Raw genomic sequence first — 12,031 nt, 5'->3', positions numbered from 1 at the left:
GAAGACGAATCATTCGAACTCAAAGTCAAGATTTTGTTTGATAAATTAAAATAAAAGCTTCCTTGATTATTTCTTTACTTTGACACCCTTTCGATTGTGTGAATACCTCACATATAGTATGAATTTATAAAGAGTTTTATTCACTTCTAAGCTTCTGATAAATTACTATTGCTCCGCCGATGCAATTCTACTGCTATTATGGGATACTACAATATTATATTACTATTGCTCCACCGGCGTGTATTGTATTGTCTATATTGCAACTGTGGACGTTGTACGTAGTAGAATATCTTGAGCGGAGTATTGTTATCCATAAAAAATTGATCGTTGATTTGTATTATGTCGAATGTCAATTTGGCAAGTAAATAAATAAACTAATGCCAGGGTTCTACTCTCCGCCCAAAAAGCTCGCTCGAACTTAGTAGTCGGTGACAATCCGTTTAAGTATTCGATTTTTTACTGAAGGTGCAAAATCAATTAGTACGGCAGTTGAGATTCGGCTTTGCAGTGCGAGGGCCAAAGTACTCTTAGCGTTCCAAGTACACTAAGCGGCCTATTTTTCGTCTGTGTATGGTAGGTTAAGCTTGAAAAGCCGTCAGCGATTGGCTGAGAGAATTAGGAATTTCAAACTATACACAATGTACGACCCAAGACATATTAGGTAGATCACAACTCACCAAGTTGGCCTGTTTCATTTAGGGCGTACTGCTGAATGTCGGGGTTGGCCTGCAACTCGTAGGATGCCAGCTGCAAGCCGAGGGCCTCGCACCGGGTTTTGGCCTCGCAGTACGCGAAGTATTCGTTGGAGTTTGGAGGATTACTTCTCGTCACAACTTCGACGCAATGTCCGGCTATTATTTTATTGCAGCAAGTCAGCTTCTGCGGCATCAGTCCATGGTCGTACGTGGTATTCTTAGTATCTGAAAATAATAATAATAATAATAATAATAATAATAGCGGTTTCAGCGTTATTAGGCCGTAGGCCTGTCGCCGATTCTTGACATCGCAGAACATTCACAGCATTTTGCGGTCTCGAACTCGACACTCACTGCTACAATTCTGCTATGCTTAACCGCCCGGCCACCTTGCCGATTCTGACCAGAAACTGGCGCACAGAGCTGGGATCGAACCCGCGCCTCTCTGCGCCAATCTTGGTACTCTGAACTTTAACCACTGGGCCACAGTCAATAAGGCAAAGTAATCCTTCATTTATCGTGGGTGTTACGTACACAGATCAGGCCGCGAAAAGTGAAATCCGCGATTTTATTTATTTATCCACTGATAGTATTCATTTATTAGTGGATAAATATTATTAGAATATTATTAGAATTTATCCACTGATAGTATTCATTTAAGTATTAACGTGGTAATTACATAGTAAGTTATCATTGTTTTACGAGTTTATATAATAATTATATTATAAGTTATTGTATATTTTTCGCATCATCTTAGATTATTTTTTCTAAATACCAACCGATCACCTTCCTCAGGATTCCTGTAACCAGTAAAAATACTTGAAAAAACTTAAAAAAACACGTTTTTCTTGTAGACTAAAAAGTAGAAAATAAATTATGGCTCGCCCTAAAAAAACGTGTGTCGGGCAGATTTATAATTAAAGCGAAAANGAAATTTGATGGTGAACGTACAGCCCGACCCACGTTTTTTGGGGCGAGCCATAATTTATTTTCTACTTTTTAGTCTACAAGAAAAACATGTTTTTTTAGTTTTTTAAGTATTTTATTTTCTACTTTTTAGTCCACAAGAAAAACAATTAAGACTTGATTAAGTATGACTTGACGTACGTATCGATGATACGCAGCGTCAGCGCATGCTCGTCTATAACGTCAGCGCTCGCACGTCATACTATATATATACTTTACTCAATTAAGCTAATTTAGGTCTCTAATTGCTAGTTTTTATGATTGTATCTGAAATTGCTAGGCGAAAATAGCCTGCATGCCGAATTTAAGATCTTTAGAGCAATCAGAAGTGGGCTAATTTTCGTTGTCAATGTTAACCGCAAACAAACAAACGCGAAGCTGAGTAAAGAAAAACGTGTTAAAATTACGCGAATGATTATTCTCATTGACATCACTGATAAACAGAGAAAATAAATGTTGTTCTGAAATCATCTTGTTTGGGCTGTAAAGCATTTTTGCTGCAAATTTCGTAACTGGCGTTGTTATTTCCTAGCACGTCTATTTTTTTAAATATTAGCATTTTTAAGTAAAATATATAAAATAATTTTTTGTATATATGTTGGTAGTATTTGAACGAAACGAATCCCCTTAAATAATTTAAATTACTTGTAATTAGATCTTTGTGGTGCCTGAGTCTATATTGGGAGGAGTTGTTATGGAGGACAAAAGTGATTGCCAACATTCTGATGGATGCTTTTGTGTCAGTCAGGTAGCCTGAATGTGTTTTTGTGAATAGAATAGAATTGTCGGCACTGAAGAAATAGGCCCATAGCCTGTTGCTGATTCTTGTATTTTTCCTGACTTGGTTCCACAATGGATCCGGCTTCTGAACCCGATCTTTTCATAACATAACATAATCATTTTTTCTCGCCCAGGGTGGCCCAGTGGTTAAAGTTCAGAGTGTCAAGATTGGCGCAGAGAGGAGCGGGTTCGATCCCAGCTCTGTGCGCCAGTTTCTGGTCAGAATCGGCAAGGAGGCCGGGCGGTTAAGCAAAGCAAACTTGAAGCAGTGAGTTTCGAGATCAGGCCCGCAAAAAGCTGTGGATGTTCTGCAATGTTAAGAATCGGCGACAGGCCTACGGCCTAATAAACGCTGAAACCGTTATGTATATAACTGACGATTGTTTGAGATAGCTGCTGGACTTATTGCCTGGTTCGTAAGGTACTAGGCATTTAAAGACTGAACATACGCTCCTGCATAGCTTCGTCTAGTCTGTTCTTGAAGGCGTTCATATTCGGAGCGTCAACGATGCTATCAGGGAGGCTGTTCCACATGTCAGTGACGCGAAGCGAGAAGAAATGTTGTCGCATGGATGTGTTACAAAGCAGTATTTAGTTTATAGCTGTGGCCCCTGGTGTTGATTCTTGTTTCAAATTCTAGGACTCCTTCTGGGACCTTGTATAAACCGTTGGTATACTTGTATACTTCAATGAGGTCATCACGCAGACGTCAATAACAGAGGCTTGGAAGCTTCATAATCTTTAATCTTTCATCATAACGCTTGCCTTTTAATCCCGGAATTATCCTTATTGCACGTCTTTAAACACTCTCGACTGAATTTTTGTCCTTTTCTAGTTTAGGTGACCACGCGGCATTTCCAAACTCTAGGTTCGGACGCACGACAGCGACAAACAACGGCTTCATCGCTTCTGCATCTAGGAGCTCGTAAGAGCGTCTGATCAGTCCAAGTCGTTTATTGGCTATATTAACTTGAGCTTCAATATGTTTAGAAAATTTAAACTCATTGTCGACATTAACCCCTAAGTCTTTTTCCATTGTCGACTTCGAAGTCGTCACTCTGTCGTTGCAACCATGTCTTCTCATACTGTAATCTTGCTGAACATTGTTCCTGCCAAGGTGGATTACTTTACATTTGTCAGCATTGAAACGCAGCTGTCACATTTCTTCCAGTCCACTAACCTGTCAAGATCATCTTGCAACTGTAATTCATTGTAAACATATCGGGGGATATTAGTAGAGGTCTTGTAGGTCTTCCATTTTCTGATTGTAGCTCCCACAGTAGATTTCTTCACACCAAGCTGCTGGCCTGTTGCAGATTCAGCCTTCTCAGCCTGATGTAGGTCTTCAATTCAATTTTTGGTGTCCTCCAACAGCTCTTTCATCTTCACCATACTGGAGTTTCGAGTGTGGCTGTTTGAGGTTTTGGGCAGGTGTCTTTTATACTGTTAACGACTTCAAACAAGTTCCAATAATACGGGTAATGAGTGGGGGAAAGTGAAGTCTCTTAAAGAAAGAAGTTACAGTTCTGTGACAGCCAGAAATTTTGCTTGTTTTTAGGTAACCAATCACTTATTTTCCACCATTATTTGCAAATGAATTTTTCAAAAGTCCAATACAATGATTGTCTCAATTTTTTTCATGTTTTGTCTCTCATAGCTGAGGTCTACCTATGATGTCAATTATAGGCCTCTCTCATCTTTTTAAGTGAGAAAACTTGCACAATTGGTGACTGACTAAATATTTATTTCCCCACTGTATGTGAGTGTTGTGGAATGCCTTCTGTTGCTTATAACATAACATGACAAAACGTAGTGATGTCGGCGCTGAAGAGTTGGCCTGATGTGGCCTGCCGCCGATTCTTGTACTTTTCGCGACTTGTCCACAAGAGATCTGAAAACAGGTCCTTCCACCGGATCTTGTCCAAACTGACGATTGTTTGAAATAGCTGCTAGACTTCATTCGATATGTAGGTCTATTGAATTCTAGTTTTCGCGTCGCAAGTAGACGATTACTTTGTAAGAGTCCAGGTCGTTCACCGAGAGAATCAGTCCAAAGTTCTTTGTCCTCATTTCGTCACAGTACCAGGTGCTGTGAGGGACTTCAGGGAATGGGTTGAGGTCATTGTCACTCCTAAATAGTCTAACGAATATTTTTTCGTCGAGTCCTGGCATTATGAGAGCCGATTTCTTGTACTTCGTGTCACTTATTTGTCGTTTTCTCCATTCAGCCGTGGTCGAGAGAGGACGCTCGTGCTCGTGGTCCCAAATTTCTAAATTTTTTACTTTCTTACTGTGCCGTTTTCGGAACTCTTTTGGCATTTTTTATGATCCGTGTCAGAGAATAACCGAATTTCAGTGAAGTCAGTAAAAAAGAGTGCGAATAGAATGAACAAGCCTATAGTGAAAGTGTTTTAATTTTAAATAACGCGGACTTATAGAGTCAGTGAGGGTTGCTTGCAAGGGTAACCTGTAACGCCTCGCCTACGCGGGACAATACAGCCTTTGTTTTCGTGTCCAATGCAAGCCTCCCTCTTCCTATGAACACCTAGGCCGCTGAGATCGCCGCTCTCTGTAAAACGCTTGCTCTCAAGTCTGTAACAATTTGTAACAAACAAACAATTTGTACAATTTTGTACTCAACTTGATTTCGTTTTTTAACTTGTGTTTATCTAGTTCTTGCATTTAAAGATGGCTGGTCAGAGAGGAAAAAGATTAATTGAAAACACCTCCAGTCTTGTTAAACCGAATGCGAAGATCAAATCGCAAAATGAGCGAGGGGAAATTTGTAAATTTTGCAAGCTGGTTTCGATTAACGTCAAAGACGCTACAGTGGCCTGTGATCGTTTCGGGGATATCATCTGCAACAATTGTGCAAATTTGAGCAAGACTGACTGCTCGGTTATTCGCAGAAACAAGACTGTACACTGGTATTGCCAGGACTGCCAACAACCTGCACTTAGCGCTGTAAAAAGCGAAAAAATTGTGGAAGAAAAGTGCTCTTCTATGTTTTCTGTCTTTAAGGCCGAAATGGAGGAAATCATCAAACAGGAGTTGAGAAAGAGCCGAAATGGAAGAGAACCGCAAGAAAGAATTGAGCTTGTTGCGTAGCGAATTACACTCGTTACGAAACGAGCTGGTGGAAATGAAAGATCATCTGCACAAAACCGAAAATAGCGATAACACAGAAGGTAAAGGCCGCAGAGATGTCATCTCTGATCTCGCCAGCAAAAGCACTCGTGAACTGCTGGATAGAGAGAGAAGAAACCTTAATCTTGTTTGGTTTAACGTTCCCGAAAGCAATGCTTCGGATGCTGAGTTTATTACTGATTGCTGTGCCAAGGCACTTAACGTCGTTGTGAATATAACGGCATGCAAGGGGGCTGCGATCGAAAGGCGCTCGCTACCACCTGTAGACCGCTGTTAGTAACTGTGCAGGATACAGCCCAGAGGCCATACTTTCAAAATTAGCTAAGTCAACGTAAGTACTTAAGATCTATTTTCTAGTCTATGATAGGTGGATTTTGCTTGAAAGGCCGTCAATGATTGGCTGATGAACTTACGATCTCTTAACTTTTTTTAAAAGTATAGGCCCAGGTCGGACATGTGCTTAAGGCTGCGAGAAAACTAAGTGAATTCACAGAGTTTAATTCAGTCTTTGTTAAGAAGGATGCTACCCTTTAGAGAGAAAAAATTTTCGCAGGAGAAACTCAGGACTCAGGAGAAACTCGCAGGAGAAAATGGCAGGAGAAACTCAGGCGGAAAAGCATGGAGACTCCGGTCAACCACTCTTACGATGTCAAGGTAACACCGGCCGCACACGGTCAGTCAGCGGAGCTGGAAGACAAGTAAGAAGTCATGTCCATAGATTCAGGCCTGTTAATAATGTAAGAAGTAAACGCATGCAGCAAATTGAAAGTGCACAAAAAGTTTTAAAATGTTTTTACACGAACACGAATTCTGTTTTGAACAAAAAAGTGAGCTGTTAACTGTGATCGAAAACGAGTGCATAGACATTATTTGTATTACAGAAACACACCCTAAAAATCACGGGGGAAAATTGTACCTGTTGAATTTCAGTTGCCAGGTTTTGATCGTTTTCATAACTTAAATGAAGAGCAATGCAGTAGAGGTGTAGATTTGTGGGTTAGAACCTCTTATGGGGCCCAGCAAGTCAAGTTATCTGCAGAGCATCAATCAGCTAGAAAATCAGTGTGGTGCGAACTTTCTCTCAAAGGCAAAGATAGCCTCCTCATAGGCGTCGTGTATAGATCACCAGTTACTCTGATAACGATAGAGTACTAAACAGTCTTTTACCGAGCATGGCTTTCCGTAGGTAACACACGTTGATCGTTGGTGATTTTAATCATCCAGAACTAGACTGGACAGATGGATCCTCTCCAAGGGATGAGAATCACCCAGCATCCTTGTTCATGGAGTCTGTGAAAGACTCCTTCCTAGTCCAGCACGTTACCAAGCCAACCCATTATAGAAGTAAACAGACTCCCAATATTCTAGACCTGGTGTTTGCTAGTGATGAATCAATGTTAGATGAGCTTCGTAACGAGGCTCCATTGGGCAAAAGCCATCTCCAATCATTGTTTTTCAGTCAAAAGTGCTGTACGGAAAAGACGCCTCGAAAGCGTGAGCGTTTGCAATTTGCGAAAGGCGACTATGATAAACTCCGTGAAGCAGTGAATATTTCGAACTCTATTAAGGACATGAATGTGTTTGAGTCATGGTCACTTCTCAAGGACACGGTTATGTCTGCAGTTGATGCGTGTGTACCTAAAATTAAGCTTGGTGGAGCCGAAAAAAACTCAGTGGATGAACAGTACAGTTCTAGCTAAGCTGATAACAAGGAAGGAAGCATATCAGCGTTATTTACAGACTCGTAGCGATGATGACTATAACCTATACGCAAGAGCTAGAAATCAAGCTAAAGAAAGCTGTCGCACCGCAGTAAAAACCCTCAAAAAAATATTGCTAAAAATGCAAAAAAGAACTCAAAAGCCTTCTTTTTGTAAGCTAGCTCGAAGTGCAAGATAAAGGACGGTATTTCTGATTTGAAAGATCAACGAAAGATATCCTCGGATGAGGGCAAGGCTAACGTTCTTAATCAGTTTTTCAGTAGCGTATTCACTGAAGAGGACTTGAACAATATTCCAGCTATTGAGGAGCGCCCGGTCGGCTCTAAATCAATAAGTTTTGAAATACAAGAAGAGGTTCTCAAGCGCCTTATCGCTGTAAATCCAAAAAGTCATGTGGACCAGACGGCTTCCACCCCAGATTACTCAAAGAGTTAACAACTGTCCTAGCCGGCCCTTTGACGTCATTTTTTCGAAAAACTTTGAACGAAGGGATCTTGCCGGCTGACTGGAAAGAAGCTCAAGTGAAACAATTATTCAAAAAAGGTGACAAAAGCTGCCCGGGTAACTATCGCCCTGTCAGTTTGACAAGTGTCGTTTGCAAGGTAATGGAATCTGTTGTGAGAATTCGATCGATAGATCATTTGACTGCTAATAATCTCCTATCAGACTGTCAACATGGCTTTATTGCCGGGAGATCCTGCACCACTAACCTCTTGTCTACTCTGAACGAATGGACCCGCCTGATGGACGAAAGGGAGCCAGTAGTGCAGCTGCGTTTTAACGCTGACATATGTAAAGTTATCCACCTTGGCAAGAATAATGAACAGCAAGATTACAGTATGAGAAGACACGGTTGCAACGACAGAGTGAAGATGTCGAAGTCGACAATGGAAAAAGATTTAGGAGTTAATATCGATAACGAGTTGAAATTTTCTAAGCATATTGAAGGTCAAGTTAATAAAGCCAATAAACGACTAGGTCTGATCCGACGCTCTTTCGAGTTCTTAGATGCAGAAGCGATGAAGCAGTTGTTTGTTGCTGTCATGCGCCCGAACCTAGAGTTTGGAAACGTCGTGTGGTCACCGAAACTAGAAAAGGACAAAAATTTAATAGAGTGTTCAAAGACGTGCAACAAGGATAATTCCGGGCTTGAAATGGCAAGTCCTATGAGGAAAGATTAAAGATTATGAAGCTTCCAAGCCTCAGTTATTTAACGTCTGCGTGGGGAACTCATTGAAGCATACAAATACTCATGGCTTACACAAGGTCCCAGAAGGATGACTAGAATTTGAAACAAGAACCAACACCAGGGGCCCCGGCTATAAACTAAAAAAAGTGCATTGTAACACATCCATGCGACAACATTTCTTCTCGCTTCGAGTCACTGACATGTGGAACAGCCTCCCTGATAGCATCGTTGACGCTCCGAGTATGAACGCCTTCATGAACAGACTAGACGAAGCTATGCAGGAGCATATGTTCAGTTTTAAAATGCCTAGCAAATTACGGACCAGGCAATAAGTCCAGACGAAGCTATGCAGGAGCATATGTTCAGTTTTAAAATGCCTAGCCAATTACGGACCAGGCAATAAGTCCAGCAGCTATCTCAATCAATCGGCAGTTTTGAAAATATCGGGTTCCAAAGGCCGGATCCCTTGTGAATCAAGTCACGAAAAATTCAAGAATCGGCAACAGGCCATGGGCCTATTTCTTCAGTGCCTACACTTCTATTCTATTCTATTCTATAATCGTGCTAGGCGGGCGGTGTGCGCTTCTAGTATCCTTGCAGTCAATTTGACCTGAGCTGTATTGGTTGGTCTGATGACTTGCATGTTTGGCTCTTGATGATGTTGCTTATGCCTGATGATGGTTTGCTGCTGTGGGTGATGAGAATTGGAGAGTGGGGGCCGATGTGGGTACATTTGCGCGGATTACTAGTGTGTGTAATGGTCTTCCTATATGGTTGTAGGAGCTGTTTCCTAGTGGTTGTATTTGCGTTTATGTCTGTGAGTAGGTAAACGAGATGGGGGCCTGTTAAAGAGTCTTTTTAAAGTCTGTATAGTTGATGTGGTCTGTACGTGGTGAGGTGTGCGTTGCTCATGCAGTGATGGCGGTGTCAATTGTAAGGGTCGCCTGCCGAAGACCACAACTGCCGTGGATGTAATGGACCATCATGATTTTCAATGCAAGGTCGAAGGACGCGGCCACTTGTCGAAGGACGATAAATTTTGGAACAGAACCTAACCTATGTGAAACCTATCCTCAGATGTGGTGAACGTAAAATTACGTAATTTAACGATGCCCGGAAGTCAGATTAGATCCGCGGCCTGGTGGTGCACGGCAGGTGGTGGTCAAGGCCGCATGAGGACAAAGCCGAGTGGTGCACGGCTGATTGGTGGATATCCGGAGAGATCCAAGGCGTTCGATTCAGGGCTTATTGGTGCACAAAATTGGTGGTGCACGGCTGCGCTCCCAATTGTAATTGCGAGCATTTCAATGTGAAAATTTTCTTGAAGTTTGCAAGATATGAGTCTCTTAATGGCTATGGCAGCACCGGAGTGCAGTGTGCTGTCATTATTGTAGCTACTCGTAAGTACCTTGTAGTTGAATACTTTCAGAGTGGTGTTGTCATCCGTCCGTCGTGGCATTGCATCCATTGTTGTGGCATTTTTTGTGGTGTTAGTGCATTGGGTATAAGTACGGTCTTAGGCGGCGCATTCGGAGCAAGAGGGAGTGGGGATGTGGATTGGTGTGAAGGTGGTCTTCTATTTTGTAACATTTTAAACTGATAAGTAAGTTGTGTACTGTTCTTGTTCGCATCGTGAGAGCGTTATTTTAGTGTTTTACATTCAAAGTACGTTTGTATGTATGTGTGGAGCTATTGTAGTGCCTGTGGTTACGATTTTCATGATTCGAGTGTAGCGCTTATTTTTTATTATGTCCTGTATGTGTAGTCAGTTTTATTGTGTAGTTATTTCGTGTTTAATTTGGTCGGTGGTGCGGCTTCCTACGTCTCTGTAAAGCTGTCCTACAAAAATTTTTGGGGCGGTTTTAGGTTCGGGGTTTTGGGTTAAAGTTCTTTTTGTTTTTTTGAATTTGCTTTTGCGGTTTTTCGATGCAAGCTTGTCAATTGCGCGTCATTAGTTATGGCGTAAAATCAGGTGGCCGAGTCTGTGAATCAAATTAGTGGAGCATCAAGTTCATCAAAAGTCGTAGGGAAAATTTTGAGTAAATCAGTCGGTATCCTGACGACAATTTTCTTGAGTTGGACAAGTTGGTTCTGAGGGTGAGAAGGGTCTAAAAACGGTGGAGAGGAAGGGTGAGGGAGAGGGAGCGAAATTACAGGTAACTGGTTTTTGTGCATTTCTATTTTCAAATCAGAACAATCAGAGTCACGGTAAATCAGTCACGGTTTTTTTAATCAGTCACGGTTTTTTAATCAGAGTCACGGCAAAGAGTATGTCACACTTTCCTAGTGACAGTCGTTTACTTCGCAGAGCTGGCTGAACCGTCAGGTATAGAGAAAGCGCTATTGAACAGTACCACATAAGTAGCCCCGGAGGGCCCCTGCTTGATCTAATTTAAATCATATCCGTACACACATTAAATCTAAAATAATTTCATCATTCTGCAGTCAGCTCACTGACCATTGAAGACGTGACCTGTGTTGTTGCTGTTGCTGAGGATGCACCCGTCAGACGAGGACTCGTTGTAGAAAAGGATGGTATCTCCGACCAGATCTCCTGGAACTGTAAACATAAATAGTTCAATACGTTGTTCTCCAACAGGCGCTGTGGAGCTGAAATTAGAGGCCATGCATTTTGTTGTAATTTTTTATAATGATATTGATTTAAAAAATCGTCTCGAGCATCAAGCGACACGGATGAAGACTATTAGATTTGTTTAAATACCTGTTAAATTATTTTGCTGGTTACTTGGATTCTAATAAATTTAAATTCAACATCGTTGCAGGTTCAACGGCAGGGGGCCGGCTTCCCATAATTCAAATTAAATAAACAAAAAAATTTTATTTAGTTGGGGCGCCAGACGTCAAAAAATCTCGAAGCAAAAAGGCTAAGCAGCTCGTGTGGTTTTATTAGCAAACATTAAAGTCAGTGGTTGGCCTCTCATAGGAGGACGCAGATCATTCAACCACAATTCGCTGTATCTTACTTTTTTACCATGTATACCTGATACCAGTTCTAAGTTGACACCCTCTTCACAATAATATTATAAGTAAAAGGGCATAGCGTCACATGTTATATTTGAAGTCTTTGCTGGATCGTGTGCTTGTGTTCGGTTTCCTATAGATAACATGGATAACACCGTCATACACAATCTGCTCCTGCCTATTGTGGCTTTACTCTTATTTCACTTGAGATTCATATTCGGTCCTATTTGGGTGTTAACTAATCCACACAATACAGCGATGAAGAATACAGATTAGTTGAATAATGCATAATATTAGTTTCAACTTGAACAACTGTTCAAAAGCCATGAAGTAGAAACTTACGAGGACACTAAATTTACAATGAGCAATTACGTAGACAACTTACGAGGCGTCATGACGTAGACAACTTACGAGGCTTCATGACGTAGACAACTTACGAGGCTTCATGACGTAGACAACTTACGAGGCTTCATGACGTAGACAACTTACGAGGCGTCATGACGTAGACAACTTACGAGGCGTCATGACGTAGACAACTTACGAGGCGTCAT

General features: G+C 41.4%; 1 protein-coding gene across 1 annotated transcript; it reads right to left on the bottom strand.

Moving 5' to 3' along the window:
* Positions 1–677: 677 nt before the first annotated feature.
* LOC108676903 lies at positions 678–11,883 on the bottom strand (the record flags this gene model as incomplete). Its single annotated transcript, XM_018165059.1, has 3 exons — positions 11,866–11,883; positions 10,957–11,058; positions 678–920 (listed from the first exon to the last, which is right to left on the bottom strand). Coding segments are annotated over exons 1-3 (355 nt in total), but the record flags the coding sequence as incomplete, so codon positions are not given.
* Between the last annotated feature and the right edge of the window lie 148 nt (positions 11,884–12,031).

This window comes from Hyalella azteca, unplaced genomic scaffold (assembly GCF_000764305.2).
Source record: "Hyalella azteca isolate HAZT.00-mixed unplaced genomic scaffold, Hazt_2.0.2 contig10533, whole genome shotgun sequence".
Lineage (NCBI taxonomy): Eukaryota > Metazoa > Arthropoda > Malacostraca > Amphipoda > Hyalellidae > Hyalella > Hyalella azteca.
Note: the sequence above shows the minus strand (reverse complement) of the source record. Positions and strands in the feature narration are given on the sequence as shown.